Source organism: Asterias rubens, chromosome 10, assembly GCF_902459465.1.
Source record: "Asterias rubens chromosome 10, eAstRub1.3, whole genome shotgun sequence".
In the NCBI taxonomy this organism is placed as follows: Eukaryota; Metazoa; Echinodermata; class Asteroidea; order Forcipulatida; family Asteriidae; genus Asterias; species Asterias rubens.
The window spans coordinates 11,756,095-11,783,608 of NC_047071.1; the positions used below are offsets into that span (position 1 = coordinate 11,756,095).

At 37.3% G+C, this 27,514-nt stretch overlaps 1 protein-coding gene across 1 annotated transcript; it reads left to right on the forward strand.

Annotated features, from left to right (window-relative positions):
* Positions 1-1,057: 1,057 nt before the first annotated feature.
* Positions 1,058-26,643, forward strand: LOC117295824. The gene is made up of 20 exons (XM_033778590.1): positions 1,058-1,697; positions 4,865-5,102; positions 5,402-5,463; positions 6,086-6,211; positions 10,447-10,572; positions 11,025-11,144; positions 11,986-12,108; positions 12,788-12,919; positions 13,948-14,067; positions 15,789-15,905; positions 16,324-16,437; positions 17,871-17,990; positions 18,528-18,650; positions 19,869-19,982; positions 20,864-21,130; positions 22,349-22,609; positions 23,355-23,546; positions 24,656-25,096; positions 25,475-25,633; positions 25,807-26,643. The coding sequence occupies exons 1-20, from the start codon at positions 1,472-1,474 to the stop codon at positions 26,406-26,408; spliced, it is 3,783 nt and encodes a 1,260-aa protein (XP_033634481.1). The 5' UTR covers positions 1,058-1,471; the 3' UTR covers positions 26,409-26,643.
* The last annotated feature ends 871 nt before the right edge of the window (positions 26,644-27,514 follow it).

Genomic DNA, 27,514 nt, shown 5'->3' on the forward strand with positions numbered 1-27,514 from the left:
CACTGGTGTGACAATATTACATAGAAGTGTAAACATTTCCCATACGAGCAATTTCCTGATTGCACTGTTTGGGATTTTTGTGTCAACTTTTGATATGAAGAAAGAGAGCACTAACTTTGCCAGGGCTGTTTTTGTGACTCTTGTAATTGCACTGGCGTTTATTACACAAAAATGTAAAAAAAATTCTATCTGAGCAATCGTCTGTCAGGAAAGAGTGAGAACAAGGCCACTCTTCTGACACTTAAGGCTGCCCCTAGACTTTCAGTTCCATCTTTCAGCCCCACACGTCTGCCTTTGCTCTTTTGTAACATGGAATGAGCTTTGGGCGTAGGATTGCAGTAACTACTCAAGTTTTAGTCGGCTCGAAGAAGCTTCACAAGAATCATCTTTATGTAGCTTGAAACAAATGTTTTAATGTAAAATGTCAACAACAAAAAACAACAAAAATAGTAAATAATATATCATCCCGATATAATATTCCCTAAATCGCACAATTATAATAATAAAAAGTTGTCAGGCAATTTATAACGAATTCGCAAATTAATGACAGAAACATGTCGGGGATGTTTAATTATTAATGTGTCTAATATTAAAATTATGTTCCCGTTTTGACGCCGCGGTATCATCCTCACATGTGACAATAAATTATTCACAAAATTTAACAATAGCAGAAATTTATTTCATTAAAAACAACTTCCGGTGTGCGTCCAAACACTGGTTACCATAACCCCACCCACAGCCATGCAAGTAAATCAAATCTATAAAGCAACTTTCTTTTTATTTGTGCACATTATTATGAGTGGGTGATTTTTTTTTAGGGACAGCCCGTTCAACAAACAAACCTTGTTGTTATGTCATTACGACTAGTCACTTACTAGTCATCACACTAAAAGCAATCCATGAATTATGGGCGACTCCGACAGAAAAGGACTTACCGATGACGTGTCCACCACGCTTGAATGAATAACAATACCCTTTTGTGTTATTCTTTTGTTATTTAAAAAGCATTTCGCACACATGGAAATCAGCCGTACTTAAATGGTACTGCACACTCCCATTATAGGAATTGCTATTCAAGTGAACTCATTGCCACCTGATCGGGCTCAAATCTGGTCTCACCGCAAACCTCAGAAAGTTCGTCCTGAAATCAGCAGGCGGTGGTTCTCTTCTCTAAGGAAATATAGCTGATGATAGGGAAAGATTGCTTCTGGATTTACCCCGTGTTTGCTGTAGAACTCTTCTAAAAGCAGAGATAAAAACCACGCCTTATTACAGAGAATATACAACAAAATCGAAATCACCTGTTGCCAGAAACCGGAGAGCATACGCAATTTACATAAATATTGTTAACAACAACAACAACGTTGAGCTAAAGCCACCATTGATCCTCCACACAGGAGTTCGTATACCACCCATCCATAAGAGCAACTGTATTGCCCGGTTGTATTTGTAAGACATAAGTTCTAAAAACATGACTTTGATGTGGAAGAAACTGGTTATTTTGGTGTTTTTATGTGCGTGTTTTTCGAGGGATGTTTGGTGCTACCCAACTGGCGCTCCGGCCAGCGCTTGCGTGGATTTGCTACCGGGACATCGCTCAACGACTAACCAACAAATTCAACCGCAAGCGAGTTCGTCGAGTCTTTGGGTTTTAACACCCAGCAGTTTGGACTACACGGTGGAGCAAACTATCACAGGTACTTATAAAATGGAACAAATTTAACGAAAGTAGATCACTATACAATTTTGGAATTGTAATTTCAGAAATTATGGTCGACTTTGTTTGGGATCCCCCGGCCAGAAATTGTGGTTGAAAAAAAAAAAAAAAAAAATTAGAACAATTCGTCAGTCGTTGAGATGGACGAATTATAAGGCATGTTGTTTTATCCCCTTTCTCATTTTCAAAACAAGAAACATAAGTGCCAAAGGGTATTCTAACATATTTTTGAAACATATATTATTTCAAGAATTTAGTTCGTAGTGACTTTACTCTAAAGGTTCCACCCAAAATCATGGTTCATCTTTGTTTTTCTCTGCCAAGAGAAAAAGGGAAAATCATACAAAAGGGTTCCCAAAAGAAACGTTTAATTCCATCCAAATTGACATTCACAATAGGTTGCAATAAATATACACCAGTAGACCAAGTAACTGGGGCGCTGTACTCATTTTGAAATTTATCTTTCGTAAAATGTAAAAATGAAGAAGACAAAATTAGTACAGCGCCCCAGTTACTGGGTCTATTACACCAGATAGATGACCAGTGGCTGAATATTTTTGTCATCAATTGCTTGCTCAAAAAAGCACCCTTTATAAGAAGTTTATAATAATTAACTAACAAGTTTTCAATTTTTTTATACTTCTTTTTCAAATTTGTGGTAAACTGCCACTGTCTTTTGAGGGTTTTTTATTGCAGGGTTTCTTTTTTTTTAAACATTTATAGATAAAATCAAATCATGCAAAACAAATACAGTGACACTTCTTTCGCACAGTGTCAAACAATTTATGACCTGCAAATCTGACATTTTTTAAATTGGCACTTCATTAAATAAAAGTGACTGGCAGTGTTTTCGTTTGTTGATGCTTGAATCAAAGTTATAGCCTTTATATACCTGCAAGTTTTAGCAGGCATATGTACTTTAAATTTATTCAGTTGGTCCTAACTTTAGATCACCCTTAATTTGAGAATTAAAATTTCAAAAGTCCATTATTGGCCCCAAATATAATTTTCTTTGGTGAAATCCAATATTAGCCCATGTTAAGCAATTAAGACACGAAGACAAACTATTCTGACATTTTGTCTGATGACACCCACACTCTCACCTGTGAAAATTCATGCATTTTAAAAAGTTTGTCAGTGCATGAAAACATATTTCCAGTAATATGATTCACGGGGCAATTATTTCTTTCATAAAAAGCAAGAGAAGAAAGTTCTTTTCCCAAATAAGGCTCGAATAAACACAATGAGTGACGCAGTTAAAAAAAGTCCAACCTCATTATAAAAGAAGCTCTGACACAGAATGGGAAATAGAGGGTTGTGCTTAGTGAACTGGCAAGATTTCAAACAGAAAGTATGACGTTTTTTCATTCAGTGATTTCTTAGTGCCTGCGCCCATTGTGCATTTTAGTGTTGTATGCGCCTACAACAAAAACAACCAAACCCGTGGAATGTCGACGGACGGTCTTCGTGTGTTGCTGTGGCTGTTGCTGTTTTTCTGGCTTCTTGACAAACTGAAACTTTTTACATCGTTCTGTTTTCGTAAATGCTTTAAAGAGACGCATGGAGAATACAGCAACTTGTCACTGCTGATCCTAAAAATGTGCATTAGGGGATAAAGAATATTAATTTTTGTTAAACCATGTCACTGATGTGAATGCAATTACATGATTCAAACTCGATGGTCTAGTTGGTAGGACACTGCTCTAATACTGCAAGGGTCCTAGGTTCGAGTCCCACCTGAGATATGTGCCTGTTATTATTTTTTTCCACAGAACTCAGGTTTTGAAATAAAAAATAATAACAATTTTCAATGGGCAGAGTTGCTGAAAAAACAAATTTGCCATTTGGTTTTTAAGCAATGTTGACCAACACACACAAGTTTTGCAATGGTAGAAATATTTTGTGAAATGTTCATTGAACTGGATCTATAAAATGTTCGACTATTGTGGACAAAGGTGTTGCGCTTGCCAGGAAAAAAATTCAAATCATAATTTATACGAAACATCAATAAAACCTTTTCTTGTGGACATCTGAAACAAAGGATGTTGAGATAAGCACTCATCCTATAACTGAGGGTATTTATGCAAGGGTTAAACCTACAATTTTTGTTTTACTTTCATCCTAAAACTTAACTGAGAATTGGTGCATGGGTAAAATCAAATGAGTAGGATTTGAAATTTTGCATTGTGGAAATACTCGGCAACGTTTAAGGAAGGCGATCAGAGCATACTGATCGAAACGTCGAGTTCTGTTCAGAACCACCCCAACTCATTTAGAGATTGTTATTACATGGTGTTACCGCAAACTCTTAACCTGTAGTTTCACCATCAACAAAGCGTCAAGGAATTTTATGTACTAGAAGTAGGTTAAAATTTGTTGTGTACAAGTATTTCCCAGTGTTTCATATCATACGGATCCCCTTAAACAAAAATTAAAAGAGGAAAACAATGAAATTGTTTTGTTCCTTTGTAATACCGTAAAATATAATTTGTTCCCTCAAAATATTTTTTGTTTGTTTTCAGAAATAATAAATTGTTTTGTTGCCTCAAAATAACATTTCGAGAGAACGAAAATTAATTTTAAAGGCAGTGGACACTATTGGTAATTGTCAAAGACTAGCCTTCACAATTGGTGTGTCTCAAAACATATGCATAAAATAACAAACCAGTGAAAATTTGAGCTCAATTGGTCATCGAACTTGCGAGATAATAATGAAAGAACAAAACACCATTGTCACACGAAGTTGTGTGCTTTCTGATGCTTGATTTCGAGACCTCAAGTTCTCAATCTGAGGTCTCAAAATCAAATTCGTGGAACATTACTTCTTTCTTGAAAACTACTCCACTTCAGAGGGAGTTGTTTCTCACAATGTTTTATACATGTACCATCAGCCTCTCCACCTCGTCACCAAGAAAGATTTTATGCTAATAATTATTTTGAGTAATTACCAATAGTGTCCACTGCCTTTAAGGGAATGAAATGCTTATTCGAGGGGATGAATTAGTATCAACTTTTTTGGTAATTACTTTTTCAAAGTTTTGTTTACCTGTCCCTTAGAGGCTCCGTAATATCATGAAATGCATCTAAAGAAAATATCTCAATTTCCATTGAAACTTTCCATTATACTTCATCCCTTTCCAACCACAGTGGAAATTGCTGCCAAAAATGGCAACGTACAGTTTCTAGGGTTCCTCATGCAGGCCCGTAGAGTCGACACTGGAACTCCGGTCGGAACATTTATACCGCCAGCTGATGGTGGCGCCAAGGGTCTAACATGCTCAAATGTCAACGATTCCATCACGCATACTGATAAATCTGTGAAGTTTCCAAGTTACTTTCTTGAATGGAAGGCGCCATCTTCACTCGTTGGAGATATTGAATTTTTGTGAGTATAGCCCCCACCAACCCCTATAGCCCCCACCCCCTCCCCCTCCTCCCCTGATTCTATGAAATTGTGGTATGAGCCAATACTCGCCAAAGTCGTACTGGGGGAACCTTGTGATAAGGGGTGGGGGGTCTTTTTAAATTCATGTGCATTTTGTTAAATCTTAATTGTGGGGGAGTTGGGCAAAATGTTTCTTATAGTGTGTGTGGGGGGGGGGGGGGGCTAGGTGCTGTCATGCATACTAAGCATTATCTATTATCTTTGTAGATGTTTATATATTTTCCTCTGTTTTCTTACAGAGTGACGATTGTTTACTCCGAGGATATATTCTGGACTCGGATCAACTCTGCGGTTTTAACTCGTGAGTTTTTGTTTGTTTAATTTGTTTTCTTTAAAGCCATTTGACACTTTCGGTAAACGGTATTGTCCAAAGGCCCACACTTCGTGTATCACAACTTATATATAAAATAACAAACCTGTGAAAATTTAGGCTCAATCGGTCATCGGAGTCGGGAGAGAAAATAACGGGAAAACCCACCCTTGTTTCCGCACGTTTCGCCGTGTCCTGACATGTGTTTATACCGTAATCCGTAACTCTCGAGGTCGAGAATTGATAAGTGTTTTAATGTTTTCTCAAAAAGTAAAGCATTTCATGGAATAATATTTCAAGAGAAGTCTTTTACCATTACCTTCTGTAAACCCTGTAAGTTATTTGTAAATCTGTGAACTTTCTTTTTCTGTTCCGAAAGTGTGTAATGCGGCTCTAAGTTTGTTTTTTGTTTTTTGTTTTTTTAACACTTCTTTTTTTAAATATATATATTCCTTTTTTAACTCACCTTTCTCTTTTTTTTTAAGCGTCTAAATGCCATAATACATAACGATAAATGAGCTGAATTATACATGTATATCAGAAAAAAAAACACAGACTCAATTAATAATTGTTGGTTGGTTGTTGGTTTTTTTCTTCTTTTCGTCTCGTGCAGCCCGTTCCTCCGATCCCTGTGATCCGACCCCCTGCTTGAATGGAGGAACTTGCTTCAGAAATGCAGATGGGCGATCATATTACTGTGGATGTGTTGACACCACGAACACGAACAGGCATTGCGAAGGTAAGACGTGTTTCTAAAAACTAACCTAAAAATGAACTTAGAAGCTTTCTCAAGTTGTGTAAAGTAAAAACTCAATTCAATTACTCAATTGGTCATCGAAGTAGCAAGAGAATAATTAAATGAAACAAAAAGCAACCACCCTTGTTGCACAAAATTGTGTGCTTTCAAAAGCATACATAAAAGGCTTCATGCCTGCATGAAGTGTATTTATGTTTTGATTTGTACAATGCCTCTTTCTCAAAAACTACGTTACTTCAGGGGGAGCTGTTTCTCAAAATGTTTTATGCCATCAGCAGCTCTCCATTGCTCATTAACAAGTTTTATGCTAACATTAACAATTACCAATGTGTCCGGTGCCTTTAATTACAAGTAGAATGTCGAAGTTTAGATATATTTCGGGGGGATGACAACTTCTTGAAAGTAGGATTCTCAAGAAAGTTGACATCTTACTTTATAGAATATTGTCATCCCATGGGATTGTCATACGTTTATGATGTCAGAATCATCCTATGGTAGTGTATCTCAGTATCTAAAGATGTTGTATAGCACTTCCGTAGCTCCGAAAACAACATTAGAAAAAGCTGTTTTTGTATAAGACGTTCATGAGAGTTTTTCATGGTGTGCTGACAAGGGGTGTAATAACCTTGTTTGTGTGTTTTTGGGTTGTCAGTCTTTTGGCCATGAATCCTGAGTGACATCACAGTGTTTTATGCACAGCTCAGTGGAAGAAAACATCAAGTCTTAAGTTGCATGTTTAGTGCACTGTACAAGTTTGATCAACTTGTGACAACTTGTGATATAAAGAAAGGGGCACATCTCAAAACCGTTTTTTTTTTTTTACATACATTATCAATTTGTATGCAGTTATTTTGACACAAAATGTAGAAATTTTTGGGCAAATAAATTAGTGACTTACATTTGTGTACACACATGTTTGTGAATCCTGTTAATCGAGGACTTCTCTTTGAAAGAAGGCGAAATGAGTACCTTCTTGCTCTGTCTTCAACAGTTAGACACACACACACACACACAGCCATGTTTATGGTGCAGACCGAGGACTTCTCTTTGTTCTCCCATTGTTTGGACATTGGCTTTGTACACAAAATCTACCGAGGACTGTCCCCGGTGTGACTTTTTCCCGGATCCCTTTTGTTAAAGTCCTTGGTTATCAATAGCAGACATGCCCACATGTTTACTACTAATTGATTTTTTTTTCCTCACACTTGAATTTTTATATCAACAAAATATGAGGAAATTTTAAACATTTTTTGTTGTTTTTGTTTTGTTTTTAATTTTGCAACATGTAACGAAACAGACTCCCTTTCTCTGGACCCAGTACATCATGCACATCATTCTCGGAGAAGACAGGGTAGAAATTTTAAATAATTTGCATGATAACAAAAATAAAATAAAAAAAACATTGTGGGGGGGGGGGGGGGTATTTCGAAATACAAATGCATTGGGCCTACCTGCTCAAAAAAGCAAGGCTGCAAATTTATAGATTGCTTAAAAAACCTGCCAGCTTAATTGAAAACAAAATTTTGGTGGTTATGTTATTGTAAAGTAATTTAACTAAAATAAAATGGCACAAAAGTTTGTTCCAAAAATATTATATGTATTTTACAAAACGGTTTGTTTGTCTTTTGTTTCGTTCCTCAACACATACTTTACACTACTTAGCAGAAAACCATCAGTGCTCTCCCAATCCTTGCTTAAACGATGGAATTTGTTTTAGGAGTGCCGTTTCGTCCACGCGATTTTATTGTCAATGTCCCGACTTCTTTGTGGGCACTCACTGCGAAAATGCTTCAACTAGCGGTAAGACTGGAATACCACATTGTTTGCATGGAGATGTGGATTTGTCTACACAAACATTATGCATGTTTTGTAGTGCATGTTCATTAGATTTGTGGTAATGATTCTATGATTTGTGGTATGTTTTCTTTTTGAGTAGGTGCCTTGAACACCATGTTTGTTTTGTAATTATTTTAATTTGTGTAATTATTGGGTGTATTCAGTGTTGGGGGCTGTACCTCCTATGTTGTTTAAGTATCGTTAATTTTTGTGGGTAGATTAGTGTTTGGCTTGCGCAGGAAGATTATGATCATGTATTACAAACACAATTTGTTTATGCATAAATATGGAAGTGTTGTGGCCGAGCTGTTAAGAGCGCCGAATTCAAACTCTGGCGTTTCTGATGGACAAGCAGAGTGTGGGTTTGAATCCCCCGTCGTGACACTTTTGTCCTTTAAGCAAGACACTTAATTATTGCTTGGTCCTTCGGATGGGACGTAAAGCCATTGTCCAAAAGTTGTGTAAAGCATGTTTTAAAAAAAAGGTGCACTTATTGAAAAGAGAAGGGGTTCACCGCGGTGTTTCTGATTGCTGCTGTGATGTGCCGTAGCACCTTGTAAACCCTTATAAGGTGCTAAATAATTGGGTCTCAGAATTCATCACTGTAATAACCTATCTTTCTGAAAGTTTGTAATATACTCAGCGCCTTGAATACCTTGTTTGGTAGATACGTGCGCTATATAAGATTTCGATACTGTTATATTATTATCAAGTAGAGCCAACATTTTTTAGAGCAATTTGGTGCTCTATAAAACCATCAGTCAAACACATTGCAGGGGGTTATTGCAAACACTTGCCACTTTTCCCCTCTTTTCAGGGAAATTTAATCAACCTTCTTCCTCAATTTTCTAATTTCAAATTACCTACCTGATTATAATTTTTTGCAAAGAATTTCTTTGTCATGGATTGTGGGTTCATGCACACAAAAAACTTGGCACGGACCATTTAGCACCAAATGATGCTCATTTTAATAGAGGATGTTTTTGCATTTCTTCTGCATGAACCAAAAAAAAACTAAACAATTATAACAACATTAAAAAAAAAATTAAAGGGCCATCTATCTGTATGACCAAATATATTTTTGAGGGGTTGGACAAATGTTTTTTACTGGAAAGCATACATTACAAGATAGATGTAATTACCAAACAAGATGTACACTGCTAAAAAATAATGTTTCTCGAAATAAGAAAAAAATACTTATATCCCAAGGAAGGATACTTAAGAAAATTGTTTTCTTGAAGTAAGATTTTTTATTTGTTGCAAAAATGCAGTTTTCATACGCTTAGAGCATGCACATAAAGCCACCATGCACAGAAAGAAGCCTTGTTTTTCCGTTTTGCTGCTTATTTTCAACTGACCAAAAGAAGATACATAAATCTCTCATTGAGAAAAACTATAGTCTTTAAGAAATTCTGATGTGTTTGAAGTGCTAAAACATCATCTTAATCCTAGGTGTAGATATTGTTCATCAACAGATGAAAAAACATTCAACACTCCATCCTTCTTTTATATGTCTTGGGTTTATGTTTTTATCCGTTATTTGTCATGATTTGTCGCAAAACGAAATGCGGTTTTTCAATTTAATCAGGATGTCATAAATTTGTGTAACTGGTTTCATACATAAGAGATATGCACTTAGCTGCTGTACCAGCATCCATCAAATGTAAAGGAGTTCATTGTAACTTACATAACATTATGCAACTTTTTAGAAAAGGCACATTAATTTTTATGTAATTACCTTAGCTGTTGATTTTATGGTGTTTTGCCTTTGTTTTATTTTTGTTTTTTTCAAAGCCACATGCATGCTGTTTTTATCTAAAAAAAATCATCAGTGACACATAATGTATTTTTATTCTTGGTTTCACATGACTGCCTGCCATACAGACAATGACAGTTATTTAAAGCAATATACCGAGGTGGTTTTGCTAACAAAAAAGGTGCTGGCAGTGAAAGCAACATTTTGTTAGCAAAAACCAAATCTGTAATGTTCCTTTTAAAAAACTTTAAAATGTACATTCTTTTGTCTTTTATATTATCATTGGGTTTTTTTCTCTACTAAGGAGTCATACACAATACATGCAAGCATGAAATTTGTTTAAACAAAAATGTATTTATATTAAAAACAGAAATAAACAAGAGAGATGAAAATGGATTAAGCAAAACAGTTGAGACTGTATTTTAACAAGACAACAGGACAAATTATTAAATGAACAACAACAAACAACCTATCTATAGTCTTAATAAAATTTTCTCAATGTTGTTGTTTTTCTAGCAACAGTAAATCCTATGAACAATACAACAGGACAATTCAATAAACAACAACCAAGAAATTATCTTTGTTTTAAATAACATTTGTTCATGTTTTTGTGTTTTTTTTGTAGTGACAGTAACCCCGGGAACTCCGATGTGCTCGACCAATCCTTGTCTGAACAATGGTTACTGCCAAGAAAGAGATGGCTCTTTTGTGTGCTACTGTCCCGGGACCCACCACGGCACCGTCTGTGAACGTAAGTCATGTACAGTAGCTGTTTTGTTTGTAATATGGCGGCTGGCGCTATATAGACGATGTGACTTGTGACATCGCATGTTTACAAAAGAGCCACCAAGCCTGGACTTCCTGCAGGCACGATTTGTACACCGCTCAATGGAAGAAAACATTGTATTCTATGGACATTGCACTGTGTAATTCTTATCAAGTTTTGATATGACAAGAGGGGACACGTCTCAAAACTTGTCCAGCTTTTACTTTCATAAACCCTTGGATTTATGTGGAAATTATGACACAAATTGTAAACTTTCCCGTATGGCAAATGCACTATCTTGCCTGCCAGAATAGCCAAAGAATATACAAGGTCACACTTATTGTAAACAAAGGTCACATGGTCTATAAATCTAGTTATTATTATCATTGTTATTACTTCTTTTTTTAACGCAAACTTATTGTTGTGTTCTTCCTTAGATCTTATTATTGCATGCAGCACAAATCCATGTTTGAATGGTGGTACATGCACTGACCATTCAACAGGACATCTTTGTGAGTGTCCTATTGGCTTTACTGGACCAGACTGTAGCACTGTGTGTAAGTATTGGGGGAAATAATTCTTAAATTGTTTCTTAATTTGTTGATTGAAGAAAGCTTATGGGCCCAAGTGCCTGTTTTGATATATAGGCCTACAGCAAATAAGTCAAGATGTTAAAATGATGAAAGTACCAACCATGTTAAAAAAAACTTGCATGATAAACATCCATCTTTTACCATTACAAAAATTTTACTTTAGAAAACCTTTTTGGACAGGGTGCATATTTAAAGGTAAACATATAACAGATTCAAAAATTGTGAATGAATTGTTGCACAAATTTGTGTGATATTAAATGCCTTAAAAAGGCTTAAGTCGTTTAATATTTCAGTGAGAAATTACATCTTTCTAAAAACGTTGTTACTTCAGAGGGAGCCGTTGTTCACAATGTTTATACTATCATCAGCTCTGCATTGCTTGTTACCAAGATAAGGTATCAAGTATTTTGCGTCATTAAGTCGTGGAATATGTGAGTGAGAAGTAACCTCTTTCTAAAAACGTTGTTACTTCAGAGGGAGCTGTTTCTCACAACATTATGCTATCAACAGCTCTGCATTGCTTGTTACCAAGATAAGGTATCAAGTATTTTGCGTCATTAAGTCGTTGAATATGTGAGTGAGAAGTAACCTCTTTCTAAAAACGTTGTTACTTCAGAGGGAGCTGTTTCTCACAACATTATGCTATCAACAGCTCTGCATTGCTTGTTACCAAGTAAGGTAACAATTATTTTGCGTCATTATAGTGTCTAGTATTTTTAAGAAAAATACCTTGATTGTTTTATAATTTTTTTCTAAATATTGTCTCCTATTTCAAATATTCATGTTCTTGTTTTCTCTCTTGCAGCTAATAATCCGTGCGGAACGAGTAACTGTCAGAACGGTGGAACTTGTTTTCAAAATGAATTTGGGACCACAATCTGCCTTTGCCCTGAATCCTACCAGGGTGATTATTGTGAAACAATGATAAGTAAGTTAATAATAATTAACCAGAGGTCGTTGGTTCAAATCCCGCTCCAGTTAATTTTCTTTATGGTTTTAAACCCCAAATCTAATAGATATGGAATCTATTTCGTACCCAGTGGCACATATTTCATATGTGCCCACAGTCAGTTTCCCCTTGTGTTTATAATAATATTTATAATAACTTGTATAGCACATATCACTGTAAGGTCCCTATGCGCTTTAAGAAGACAAAAATTTGTTGAACAAGGCAGAAAGGAGTTAAATTAACTGTGATAAAATTGATTGAATAAATGTGTTTTAACCCAAGTTTTAAATTGACCAGTAGTTTCAGCCTAGGTTTGACTTTTTGAGGTAAACTGTTCCAAAGATGCACAGCAGCGCTCTGGAAGGAACGAGACAGAAGATGTTTGTTCTTTGAACAAACTTGTTGTTACTCTTTTAATCATTTAAAGGAACATTACAGAATCGGTTTTGCTAACAAAACATTTGCTGGCAGTGTGAGCACTTGATGAAGAAAATAGTGGGGAAAAAATGAGCGATAACTCCAAACATGAAATTAGACTATTTATTTCTATGTTTTCTTTTATCCTCATCATTAGACCGTGTAAGTTTGATGTAAATCTGTGATCATTTTCTGACCAATTCTGTAATTGTTCCTTTAAAACAAATTTGTTGATCTACAGTACATCCATGTTTGTTACCGGTGTCACCGTGCCTAAATGAAGGGGTGTGCTTCCGCAGTGGATCTGTAAGTGGCGGATACATCTGCAGTTGTGCCCCTGGATTCTCAGGCATCCACTGTGAAGTGCAAGCAGGTCAGTGCATAAATCCAGCTTAACATAACTTATTTATATGCTTTATTTATTCCGGTTCATATTTCCTGTGAGTGTGAATGTAAGCGATTTTGGTGACGCAATAATCTATACGCCCTTATTGGGTAATCAGGACGACAGAAAGTGAACCCACACTCTGCTGAACAGCAATGCCAGAGCTTTTACTTCGTTGCTCTTATCCACTGTGCATGAAGCATTCGCAGGTATAAAACCGGGCTACATTCTTGTCCTACCTTTTTTTTTTAATGATAAGTTTATAAATGACATAAATAGTGCTGGGAAGCCTTAAAATTAGGATTATTGAGAGAGAGAGAGAGCATTCCTACACGCAAATTGCGAAAGCGAAGTGAATTTACGCCGCCTAAAAGAGTTTAGTATGTGCTGTGGAGCAGTAATTATTACTTTATCTTCAAATTAAACATCTCAGTACAAGTCATTCTTTTGAGAAAAAGATATATTTCACAACCATTACTTAGACTTTATGCTGCTAGTTCATGAAATAGAAGTGATTATTATAAAATAATGTTTTCAAGGAGATCTTGAAGAACTGAAAATAGCATAGTTACAAGAATACATAGCTTGAATAAAATTGTCATATTAGGTTGTTAAAGATGCTATGTCAGATTTTTGGCCCCAAGCATTAAAAAATATATTTTTTTGAGTGAATGGTATTTTAAAGAGTATCACCCGCTGCAACGAAAACAAGTCTAACTTTTACTTTTAATGGTCAGGAACCATGACAAAAATTTAAAATGTTTCTTATAAAACACATAAGAATTGGTCACGTGATATATTGTCGGGATCCCGACAAAAAATAATTTTGAGCACTTTATTTCACTACTACTAATAATTGGCGGACTTTTTCGAGCAATGGCTCAAATGAAAGCTTGTAACTTTCTCGACCCCCATCAAAATACCTTTTGACGTTTAAATCAAAATTTTTGGGTCAAATCGGCCAAAAATCTGACATCCTTAAAGACTATAATGTTGGTTTCCTTTCCTGTTTTTAGGAAACCCATGTGATAGCAACCCCTGTGTTAATGGAGGGGCATGCTCGGCAGAGAGTAGCAACACGGCCTACACCTGCACATGCCCGCCTCAGTTTACTGGAAACAACTGTGAATTACAAGGTAGGTTTTTTTCCATTACATTTGAAAGTGGTGAAACTAGAGTTCGATCGCCCCTCGCAGGCTCACAAATGTATATACTTAATCTCTTTATAAATAGCCGATTTGTGTGTGTGTGTGTGTGTGTGTGTGTTATTGGATCTCCTCCCTGGATACCGCATCAAACCTCGCCATATTTACACTGAAGAAAGGAGCTGACTTCGTCTTGACACTCATGCGGGACGGGGAGAGGGAGGGGGACGGGGGAACGGCACCTTTTATTAAACTTTTGATACGGGACGGGATCATGGAGATCGGAGGCGGGCTTTAGAGCACTTGGGACAGGGAGAGGCAGGGGGACGGGGGAACGGCACCTATAACGCAGCTCCATTTGTTTAGGACACATGCATCCGTCCTCAAGCAAACTGAATAGAACACGCCTTACATTAAAAGTTTACACATGGGGACATTCATTTTTATTTTATAACTCGCGACATCTACACCTCTTTTGTTACCTCCTCCCCCCTCCACAAACACACGACTTTTTTGGTAGTAAAACATGCCTTAAAAGTGTACGCATTTTGGACATTCATTGCACATGACAGATTATTTTAAAGCTTTAGTTAGCAAAATGAATTCGACTGACAAGTAACATAAAACGGGAAAAACAGGCTGATAGACATATGATCAGGACGCAGGACGAAAACAAAATTACGGGGCTGGGGAAATAATACGGGAAAAGAAAACAGAAAAGGGACTAATAAATGATACGGGACAGGAACAAAAATAAACTGAACGGGAAAAAATTAACGAAACAGAGTACAACCAAGGACAGGGTAATTGGTATTGTGACGTCACTCTTTGCTTAACAATTAAGATTGATACAAAGTTAAGATCAATCTAAGTGCTTTGTGAAATTGAAAACGCGCGGAGCGCGGGTTGCCCGCTAGTAATAATAATAATAACAAATTCTTATATAGCGCATTTCACAATAACCGTATCTAAACGGAGGTGATTGCCTCCATGCCCCCCCCCTGGCCATATGTGATTTTGTGATCTTCAAATGCTCCAGTAGAAATTTTCAATTTCCTCATAGGGTGCCCTTTACCAAGGAGAAAATGCCTAGGTGCACTTTAACTTTCAAAAATGAAGCAATACTGGCCTGCCCTCGTGAAGAATTGTTGTCATCCCCACCCCCACCCCTCATCCCACAAAAATAAATTTACAAATGAGATTAAAAAATGCACAGATGAATTGTTTGATACATCAAATATCCCCCCCCCCCCCCACCAAATTTTGTCTTTTATATATGTCAATTATATAATGGCAAAGCCGATCAACCAGGTTACCTCAGTATGCCAGGGATGCATGCAGTACGCTTGATGATTATTTACTTTGGAGTTTTATTGTGTAAATAAAAGCTCTTGACAGCACCAGGAAAACCCAAGAAAGAGTCTACTAGTCTTATTCCAAACTGTGTGAAACATAAAAGCTAAGCCTATAGGCTACAATATTTGTAATACCATCGTACACACATTTTGTGCCGTCCTCAGAGTACCCAATCAACCTAATCAACGAGCCCCTGACAGGCAACTATACAATAATACAACCCTACATAATCAAATGTTTCAATATTGTTACTCTTAAATCTACAGTTTTTTGTAGCCCACATACTTAGCGATCAAAACACACAAGCTCAAAACAAGATATTTCTAAAAGTTGATGTTTCTTTCTGCACAATACAGGTGCCTGTTTTGGAGTGTCATGTACAAATCGGGGTACATGTGTCCCAGCAAATAATGGGATATCATACACATGTTCCTGCCAAGCTGCTTATCTTGGAGATAACTGCGAATATACGAGTAAGTTCTGCAAACTGTTTTTAAAGGGTTTTTTGTGTAAATTGTTGTTTTACATAAAACACAAACTTCCACAGATTTACATTAAAGGCACTGCCGTCGATTTCACAAAACTCTTCCTAACTTAAGATTAATCTTAGGACTTGGGACGAGTCCCAACCTTGCACTGTAGCATGCAGACCTTAAGATTAATCCTAAGTTAGGAAGATTTACTCGTCCTAACTCTTTGTGAAATCGACGGCTGGACACATTTGGTAATATTGTCAAAGACCAGTACTCTGACTTGGTGTATCCCAATTTGGCTGCTTTCAGATGCATAACAAACGGCTTCAGGCCTTAAATCTTTTGAGTAGTTACCAATAATGTCCAGTGCCTTTAATATCGGGAAATTTAGCTCCAACATTTTGTTGTTTTTTCATAGATCACTGTATACTGAGCAACCAGTGTGCTGAGGGATCAACATGTGTCTACACCGAGCTAAATAATTTTGATTGTCAATGCAGACCTGGATTTGGCGGAACATTTTGCGAACTTGGTAAGCACTATGATGAATAAAAATAATCGGTTTTATATTGAGCTTTTCACACCCGAAGGGCTTCTCAAAGGGCCCCAACATTTGTACCCCTGGTCATTGGGTCATTTAATTCAGTCCTTCATCCATCTCAGCTCCATGGGAAGTATACAGTCTGCGCAAAAAAATATGCGTTAAGCTAAATCAATCAATCACAGGTGTCTTGACCGAGACTCGAACCCACACTCTGCTGAACAGAAACGCCATAGCTTTAGTTCGTTGCTCTTATCCACGACAGCCCATTTTTTTTTTTTTAATGTCCAAGGGCTGTTCTCAACAAGCCTCCTTTTCTCCCTAGACTCTACCGTGTGTCTCAAAAAAATCTATACACTTTTGAAATGGCTGCCGAATGAAAAGTATATGATTCTGGAGGAAAAGGTTTAGGTGTATGGATAGCTAATGGTCTCAACTTTCACATGACACCATAAAGTCCGAAAATAATTCATGATTGTGTGAGCAATGCTCACTTTTGTGAAGGGTTGGAAATAAGGCTGCGCAGGAATTAGCCTTCCCTTTGTGAGAGGTAAGTCCTTTGTAGCTTACACAATTCAATCCAAGATTTCGGCTACTTCAGGTCAATGGGTAACCTGAAGAATAAGTAGCCAACATCTTTGACATTCCTGTTTTCAAAAAACCGTATTATTGAACAATCTTTGTACATAATCCCCATCTGATTATTAAGAAAAACCAATGAAATGTTCAACTCATCTTACAATAACTGAAATGCGGGATGAAGGTTTTTATTCAAAGTCACAGATGTTAAAAAACAAACACAGTTTGTAACATGGAAATTGCCACATGTACCATCATGCCATCGCGACTCACATGAAGACACCACTGAGTCTACCAGGGAAAGTTACAATGCTACAAGAACAAAAATGCATTTCCTGTTTACTTATGAATATATAAAAAAAAAATGGGTTAATAAACCATAAACTTCACTCAGCAAACCAAAACTGATCGTATTTGAGCATGAATTTATTACATCACCCTCACTTTTGTAAGCTCTCAAATTGGAAGGCTAATTCCTGCGCAGCCTTATTTTAAACACTTCACAAAAGTGAGCAGTGCTCACCCAGCCATGAATTATTTTCGGAGTTTTTGGTGTCATTATGAAAGTTGCGACCATAAGCTATCCATAAACAAAAACCTTTTTCCCCCAGAATCGTTTCTTTTTTATTCGGCAGCCATTTCAAAAGTGTATATTTTTTTTTGAGACACCCGGTACTGTACTATTTTCATTACCATTGTCATTTATCATGTTTTTTTGCTTCTTTTATACATGTACTGTTGGATCATTCTATCTGTTGTTCTTGTGAGTATAGAAAAATTACATTGAATTGTTTGTCAAACGAGTACTAAGTACTGATGTATGGTTATTGTTTTTCTCTTTCTAGATATATCTTGCAATTTAAGAACCTGTCTTAATGGAGGAACTTGCAATAAGGTTGGTGATGGAACCTACACATGTAACTGTGGGCCAACGTACTCTGGGATAAATTGTGAAATCTATACAGGTTTGTAGCTTTTATTTTATGGTTGTTTTTTTTATGCTATAGATGGATTGCACATAGCGTCACCGAGCGCCATATTTGATAATTAGCTGTGCAGCGCACAACTCTATGCCAATGATGAGTCTTGCACGCGTGCACATTTCATCAAAGATGGCGGTCGATGACGCTTAGTGCAATCCATCTATTGCCTGGACCCTTGTAGTTCGGGATTTGTATATTTCTGAGAGCTTGTCTACCTAGATAAACTTCACACACATATCCAAAGGGAGTGTGCCCACTGTGCCTACAACAATACAACACAACAACTCACACAACAAATTTACACATGATTTTGGGTGTTGAACAAAGAGATGACTTGAGTGGGATTCCAACCAACGACCTCCGGATTAACGTGCCGGCGCTCTACCAATTACTGAGCTATCTAGCCCTATTATGGCGGTGTCCCTATTGCAAATTTACACATTTTACAAAACTTTTGTTGTGTACATGTACACAACTTTTTAAAAATAACAAGAAATGCATTTTACTGTTCATTCCCAGATCCGTGTACTCCCGATCCATGTGTAAATGGTGAATGCAGAGTAGATTTTCAGAGCCCTTCTGGTAGGACCTGTAACTGCGAGGAGAACTACATGGGTGAAAATTGCTCGATGTACAGCGGAGGTAAGATGAGCATGACTTAACTTAACTTAACTTAAATGCATTTATAAAGCACTTTAACACTGTTTCAAAGCGCTGTACAGCCAAGAAAAACATTAAAATACGGGATAAAAATGTTAGCAAAAATAGCAAAATGGTTTTAAAAATACACAACAGTTAAAAAAGTAGCAAAAATTTAGTAAAACATTGCATTACAAACATTTATATTAAACAGAATAAAGTACAAAAAATAAGCGTCAGGCGGACCCTCAGTAAATTAACCCCACTATATACCGATAAGAAAGAAAAAAAGAGACAAAATTGAACAACAAGGTAAGATCACCTCTGCGACCGCAAAACGCACACTATCAAAATTTACACGACAAAGGGAAGCTTGTTATAAAGAGGGTAATGGTAGCAAGTGTCCTCCCAATTGATTAGAAATCAAAACCAACTTTTTGAATCTGAGAAACGATTCATGCATGACACTTTACCTTTAGTTTCTTATTTTTTTTGGTTTTCCTTCTTCCTTTGGTCGTTATACATTTGTTTAATAACTGTTAAATTTGCATCAGGGATGAAGAGTAATAATATTGGTTTTACCAACTAGACTAGACTGGACTAGTTGATGACACTGCTCTAGAATTGCAAAGGTTGTGGGTTCGAATCCCATCCGAGTAGTATGCTTGTGAAGTTTGTCCACAGAACTCGGGAAAAGAAATAACACACATAGGTGTAAAACCAAATTTAATAATATATTTTAGTCTTTTCTATTAATACAACTATTTGGAAATTTGAAATCTTGTTACAATTGTACTTCTTTAATGGAAATTGTGAAGAAAAGTTCCACAATTGGTTTACAATTAAAGTGTCGACAGCTGTTTGATTATAAAATTGTCAAGGACCAGTGACCCAATATATATATGCATTAAATAACAAATCTGTGATTTTTTTTTACTCATTTGGACATCAGAGTTGCAATAAAATATTGAAAGGAAAAATACCACTGTTGCACAAATTTGACTTTAGTCTTTTTAAAATTAAAAACTTTTAGTGAGAAAATACCTCTCTCCAAAAACTGTTACTTCAGAGGTAGCGTTTCTAACAATTTTGTATACGTTTAACAGCTCTCTGTTACGATTTACCAAGTAATTTTTTTGCTAAATTTGTTTTGATTGAAAGCTTTCAATGAAAGCTCCACAGGTAGGTTTAATAACTTGTGATTTGTGATTCTTGCAACAGATCCATGCTCTGTGTTCTCATGTTACAACGGAGGTACATGCCTTAACAACAATCAACAAGCTACATGTGTATGCCAAGAAGACTACTCCGGGGTCAACTGCGAGATTGCATTAAGTAAGTCCACCAACATTAGTCTGTTCTCTGGAAAGTTGATTTACCGCACTCTAATAACACAAGGGTCAGAGTAGACCCTCCCAATGAATGATGCATGTTATGCGTGCGCAACTTACGCTTTGGTTGCTTATTATGAAGGAACATTGCGCCTTTTTTTTATGGGGATGATGGTGAAGTGACGGAGACACACGTGCGTCTGCTTAGTGCACATCTCTATGGTGTTTGCCAACCAATAGTGTCTTTATGCTTGCATAATATAAGTTATCACACAAGCGCGAGGTGAATAAGGAAAAAAAAATAGTGCTTCGACCTCGTTGGATATGGGACGCAGGGGCTATATTTGGCTGTATTCCACAAGCGCGCGTGTTAAACAAATTTATCTTTCAGTCTTACGTGCAACGCGCAAAGTTTAACATTTCAGAACGTTATTGCAACGAAAAGCATGCACGCGCACAAAGTTTAGAAGGTAATTTTTGCAGTGTACGTATACTGAGAGTGACGCGTTGACACTCACAATACGCACTGTGCAATAAAAATACTGGAAGTAGGTTATAGTTTTTTATATACCACCCTCCAGTTTGAGCATCTGATTGGTGGATTAATTTGTGCGTTCTGGATGATAAATGTAAGCATATTTCATGGAAAGGGAATATTGACCAGGATTCTACCCGACCCATTTATAAGTCAGTCCAGGAACCTGATGTGTCAAAAAGACCCCAAAGGAGGCAAAACTGCAGAAACAAAATCTCAGTTAAAAATACCATTTTATGAACTAGTTTCTGGTTCACTTACTTATATTATATCAACTGTACTTCTCATAACCACTCCCATTTCACACTGAAAATAACAATTAAACTTTGGTTTCATATTTTTCCCTTCAGATGTTCCTCCAGTCCTGACCGGTTGTCCGAGCAGTCTCACCGTTCCCATGACTCCCGGCACAAAGACAGCCTACATTGACCTGGTTATCACGGCAACGGATAAAGACAGTAACACTCTCCCTGTGGTTACTGTTGGCAACCCGACCCTAACCTTCCCTACGACCATCACATTCACTGAAGAGTACAGGGAGGGTAAAAGGTTCACTCTCATAGCGACGGATTCAGGCAGCCGCGTTAGCGAGTGTAGTTTCACGATACGGATAACTGGTAAGATACGGATAATATTAATAATAATAATAAATAATATTCATAGAACGCCTTTTACAAAAGTTACAAAGCGCTAGGATTAAACATAAATTATAAGAACTTAGCTTTATTAGCTTAAAAGTAGACGAGTCTTCAACATGGCTTTGAAGGATTCAAGAGATGAAGCCTGACGGATGTGAAGAGCTCAAGGGTTCCATTATGTAGGTGCACTGACTGTGAAGGCTCGTTGGCCATACCAGGTGTAGGTGCGGGGTGCAGGGGACAAGCACAAATAAATATAACAGACATATCGTCAACTTCCATCACAGGGATGCCATCTTGGCTATTGCGTATTTAAAAGTTAAAACTTAACAACAAAGAGGTTGTTAGGTAAACAAAAACTTAATTGTACAAAATCATACAAAGGGTTTGGGTACATTTTGGTTTTACACAATAGAACAAACGTCCACAGATTTACATTAAACATACAGATAATGATGGTAGAAAGCTTCCCTAAAAAAACTACTTGCTGAGGTGCTGTAGTTTTTTAGAAGTTAGAAAAAAAACTTCACAAACACAATATTTCGTCTCAGTGAGTCAAACATTATTTTAGCATGGGACAACGGATTTACGCAACTCTCCTAAAAACATTGCTCTGTGACTTTCCTTTTTTTATCAAAAAACTTTAAGACTAATGATAGGATACATTGTATATCTTCATTCACGTTGAGGCCAAAAACATGATCTTCTAGGTACAAAACCCTTTAAAGCCATTATACACTTTCGGAACAGAAAAAAAAAAAAAAAAATCACAGATTTACAAATAACTTACAGGGTTTACTGTTTTACAGAAGGTAATGGTAAAGACTTCTCTTGAAATATTATTCCATGAAACGCTTTACTTTTTGAGAAAACATTAAAAGAATTATCAATTCTCGACAACGAAAACACATGTCATGACACGGCGAAACATGCGAAACAAAGGGTGGGTTTTCCCGTTATTTTCTCCCAACTCCGATGGCCTAAATTTTCACAGGTTTGTTATTTACACGAAGTGTGGGCCTTGTGATACACGAAGTGTGGGCCTTGGACAACACTGTTTACCGAAAGTGTCCACTGGCTTTAAGTAATTGTACAAAAAAAAATCCTTTTAAACTTCCCTTTACCTGTGGTACTTTTGTGTTCCAATATCCATGTTAAAATCAGGTAGTAATCTTTTGGTTTTTAATTTCTTAATAGACCAAGAGGTTCCTGTAGTAATGTGTCCAGATGATGTCTCCGACATTACCATCGGAGATTCTAAGGCCGTCCAGTGGCTGCCAGCAACTGCAACCGATAACCTGGCTCTTAAATCAGAAAACGCGATCAAGTACGCACCGCAAAACGGATCAAACTTTCAGGCCAGTGCAGATGGCTTTCCGAGTACGGTCCTCGTGGAGGCCCATGATACCTTTGGTAACATAGGCGAGTGCCAGTTTACCGTAACTGTCTACAAGAAAGGTAGGCATGACACAAAGATGTCTTCTTTTACTTATACTATTCAAGTACTTCAAACACTCTTCATTCTTCTACTGCCTGGATTTTCCATTGATGATCTGTACTACCGGTACTAACTTTGAACTTTTTGCAGTTATTTCATTTTGCTTGACTTTGCTTTTTTTATATACTTAAATACTCCTATTGTTGTTGTTTTTTGGTTTTTTGGGAAGTTCGCCCCAAACAAGGCTAAAAACCACTCTGGGTAAGGGGCTACAAGAAGACAAATGATTAAACATGAAAATAACTCAGGAGAGGTGGAGGCAGGAATTGACATTCCTCTACAAACAGTCCAGATTGTAGGATGGGAGGAAACATCCACCAGGCAAGAAGTTCAAGAGAGATGCAGTACATGGAAGAAAGCGGTTTACGATTGTCTATCGTAAATTTACTTTAAATTTGGCTGATGCTGCGATTTGTTAAAGTTTTAATAAACCACTAATGCTTGGAGTGAGTGAATGAATTAATACAACTGATGTATCTGTAGACTTTGTTTTTTGAAGGAAAGACATTCGACGAAAAAAAAAAAATTGCCAAGCAAAAAATTCTCTGCTGAAAAGCTTTAGGTAATACAATGATGATCTAATTCTGCAGCGATTTCTTTTTCTTTTTGAGTTGGGCATGTTAGTGTCTGAAATCTGATTTGAGTCCCACACTTTGTGACCCTTAAAAGACTAAATTTGTAAAATTGATGTTCTCCCTCCCATAGAGAAAGATTGTGCCGTATTTTCCCCACCGGATAACGGCCAAGCAAACTGCTTTGTTGACGGAGCTGATCGCCGGTGCGAAGTCGAGTGTAACCCAGGCTTTGGGAACGCTGTCGATAGCAATGTCTATGAATGTCAATACGGAGGAAATACTGCAACCTGGGATCCCAGACCCAACTCAAACATCTGTGTCCGTGAGTATTTTTAACTTGTTTGATGTATTATTTTTATTTTAAATCTTTAGACATACACAATAGTTACAAGTTGTACAGGGGCTGTCAAGGTTAAAACAAAAGTATAAAAACTGTCATCAAAAGATGTGTAAAACCAGACCCCTGCCAACGATAAAAATATAATTATACAATATAAAAAGCTGATTGCACTGAAACATTTAAAAATCACACAAAAGAAAACATTAAAACACAAGCAAAACCAGACTATTGAAAAAAAAAAACTACACCCACAACAAAACACCGCAGCGATAAGAGGAAGGGACAACAATTTAAAATAAAAACCATAGAATAGACTAAAAACCCTAAATAAACATGTAAACATTGTATATCTTCAAGTACGCGCTAATCCTTCAATCAGATTTGCAGAATAGAATGGTGATATTAAATCTATATTGCACGGCTAATATCACTACCTGCGTCTTGTGTGTTCTATGCCATGCACCAAGTTTGTTTGAAGATAAAAACGTTATCACAGGCTCACTCGGGAAATACAAAAAAATATAGCACTTCTGCAGCCCATATCCAACTCTGCCTTCGGCCCTAATTGCCAATCACGCTTGTGAGATAACTTAAAATGTTAACACCCCAGGCGTGATATTTGGCCCTTGGAGGAAAAAAACATTGAAATATTTTATTGAGTACAAGAGCTGACATACAAAGTAAATATATGAACTTTTCAGACTGTTTGTTGCAAAACAAGAAAACCATGCAATTTTCGAGTCATACTTGTGTTGATCATTATAGTTTACTTTAAACAAAACTTTCTAACCATATGCATTTTGTAACAAATGGTTTCAAACACTTTTCCTAGACCTGCTTGCTTGATCCAAGGCAACACGCTCGTTTATCTTCCGTTTGTTTCTATCTTTCGGCTGCTGTAATTCAAATGTAAAATTAAAAAAATAAACCACCAAGTTTTTAGTTTTTTAAACTTGACGTTTTTTTTAAGACTTGTTTTAGACATTATTCTGGAGGTCGCTGGTTTTGAATCCCGTTCTAGTCAATTCTTTGTTCAACCCCAAAAATCGTTTTTATTTTTAAAGACACTTGATTGATTTTTCTTTGTATAGCACTGAAACCTGGCAATGGCGTCAACAAGGTCGTCACAATCAAATTTCCAGTGGACTCATCACAGTGTGACAGTGCCAACTCAGCCACCTCAAGTCTCATGGATTCCCTCACCACCCTGGGGGTATGCAACTCCAATGACACACCATGTCAGCTGGCAATGTCATGTGGGGACGACGGGGATGGTGCGAGGAGAAAGCGCGCTCCGGCTGACCTGACGGCAGATATTACAATCACAGGCGCAGCATCCGAAGAGGACACCACCGTTGATGTGATGGAGAAGTTGGATACCGCCGTGGATGCTGCAACGACAGCCGCAGCCACAGGCTTGCTGACCGTGATGGTGGATGGAGCGACGATAACTAATGACCAATCATCAATTGGGGTGTCGGACTACACATGGGAGTGCAATGCTGGACAGATATCTAGTCCCGACGGATGCTGTGAGTTATTTACCAGTTATATTTTTTATTACTGGCACTGTGGACACCTTTGGTAATTGTCAAAGACCAGTTTTCTCACTTGGTTTATCCCAATAAAAATTATATGCTTAAAATTAAAAAAAAAAAAAAAAAAAAAAAAAAAAAAAGAGAATGACAGAAAACAACTTTGTTTTACAAATTTGTGGTCTTCCAGATGACTAAAAAAGGCCTTCAGTAAAAAATTTTTTTTTTCAGAGTTTTTGAAAATTTGATGTACACAAGGCCGAAATGAATTTCCCTAATTGAAGTGAGTTGAAACTGGAGTTGATTCCACTGCTTCTAACCATATATGATCAAATTTATTAACTTTTTCTGGGTTTTTTTTAAATTTTTAATCAGTATCTTGTCCTCCTGGAACTTTCCATGATGCGGCGAGCAACCAGTGTAAATACTGTCAGCTGAACTCGTACCAGAACAAAGCAGAGCAAGATAGCTGCACCATGTGTCCTGAGGGGACCCCTGGAAACCAACTAGTCGGCGCTTACCGAGAAGACCAATGTAAGTGGGAAATTTCTTTCAAATTAAAATGATAAGTTTATTTTTTTTTTACTTATTTATGCCTCTAACATAGTTCTGGTTTGAAATCTAAGGCCATGTACCCTACTAATTTTATAAATGATAAAAAGGATAAACTGAATATGTTTCTTTATCCTGACCCCCCCCCCCCATAGGTGGTGAAAAACAAGCCGTAACTGGGCCATGGACACCGACTTTAATTGCCGTTGTCGGCGCGGCAGGAGGATTGATAGTTCTTCTCATCGTCATCCTGTGCTGCGTCTTTATCGTCAAGGCCTCGCGGAGTCCATCCAAGCACGATGGTTCCGCCAAACAGAACGGAGATGGACCGCTCTCGAACTTCAGTCACCTCAACCGCGCCTACGAGGAGGACAACGGGGAGCCTGAGATGCAGTTTCACGGTGGAATCTCTGCGACCAGCGACACGACCTACCAGAATGTCGGCGACGACGCAATGGACACTGCCAGCACAGATCACCTGGTGCGGATACCGAGTTTATCACAGTACAGTGACTACTACGCTACGCTGAATGCACGCTCGGCTCCGGTCTTTGATGACGAACCAGTGCCTACCACCCCGCCACCACCACCACCAGTGTCTCCCCCTCAACCTCCTTCTGGTGGTGCGCCCAAACCCCCACCTCCCCCTCCCCCACCCGCATCCGAGCTGAACTCAAACAACTCTAACACATCCACACTCGTCAAACACAACGGCTCAGTAATGAATGGAGGCAGTAGAGCCAAATTTCAGGTTTGATCAACTGCTGGCTTGACGACGTAGTTGATACAAAAATACTTCCACTTGGCGAATTTCTTAAAAATGTGGAGTTTGACTCTTTTTCCTCAGGCATGATATTTGGTCCTTGAAAATAGTAGGAATATTAATTGAATACAAGTCTGACCTACATGTGTACATTATAGTGTAGGCTCAAATAGACATTTCAGCCTATTTAACTGCTTTCTTTCAGATTTTTTCAAGGCGAAAAAAAAAAGGAAAACAGACTATAGGAAGAGTGTCATGCCTGAATACGTGAATATGAAATTTTTCTGGAAAAAAAATCCACAGAAACTTAACATGATCTTCTCCGTACTAAACCAATCATATCTACCGGGTGTCTCAAAAAAACCTACACACTTTTGAAATGGCTGCCGAATAAAAAATAAACAATTCTGGGAAAAAAAGTTTTTGTTTATGGATAGCTTATGGTCGCAACTTTCATAATGACACCAAAAATTCCTAAAATAATTCATGATTGTTTGAGCAATGCTCACTTTTGTGAAGTGTTTAAAATAAGGCTGCGCAGGAATTAGCCTTCCAATTTGAGAGCTTACAAAATTGAGGGTGATGTGATAAATTCATGCCCAAATTCGATCAGTTTTGGTTTGCTGAGTGAAGTTTATGGTTTATTAAACCATTTTTTAAATATTCATAAGTGAACAGGAAATGCATTTTTGTTCTTGTAGCATTGTAACTTTCCCTGGTAGACTCAGTGGTGTCTTCATGTGAGTCGCGATGGTCTGATGGTACATGTAGCAATTTCCATGTTACAAACTGTGTTTGTTTTTTAACATCTGTGACTTTGAATAAAAACCTTCATCCCGCATTTCAGTTATTGTAAGATGAGTTGAACATTTCATTGGTTTTTCTTAATAATCAGATGGGGATTATGTACAAAGATTGTTCAATAATACGTTTTTTTGAAAACAGGAATGTCAAAGATGTTGGCTACTTATTCTTCAGGTTACCCATTGACCTGAAGTAGCCGAAATCTTGGATTGAATTGTATAAGCTACAAAGGACTTACCTCTCACAAAGGGAAGGCTAATTCCTGCGTAGCCTTACTTTCAACCCTTCACAAAAGT

Coding starts and splice junctions, on each gene's coding strand:
- LOC117295824 (XM_033778590.1), top strand. CDS start 1,472: ATGACTTTGATGTGGAAGAAACTGGTTATTTTGGTGTTTTTATGTGCG. Junction 14,068..15,788: donor AAACAACTGTGAATTACAAG/GTAGGTTTTTTT, acceptor TGCACAATACAG/GTGCCTGTTTTGGAGTGTCA. Junction 18,651..19,868: donor TTGCTCGATGTACAGCGGAG/GTAAGATGAGCA, acceptor TTCTTGCAACAG/ATCCATGCTCTGTGTTCTCA.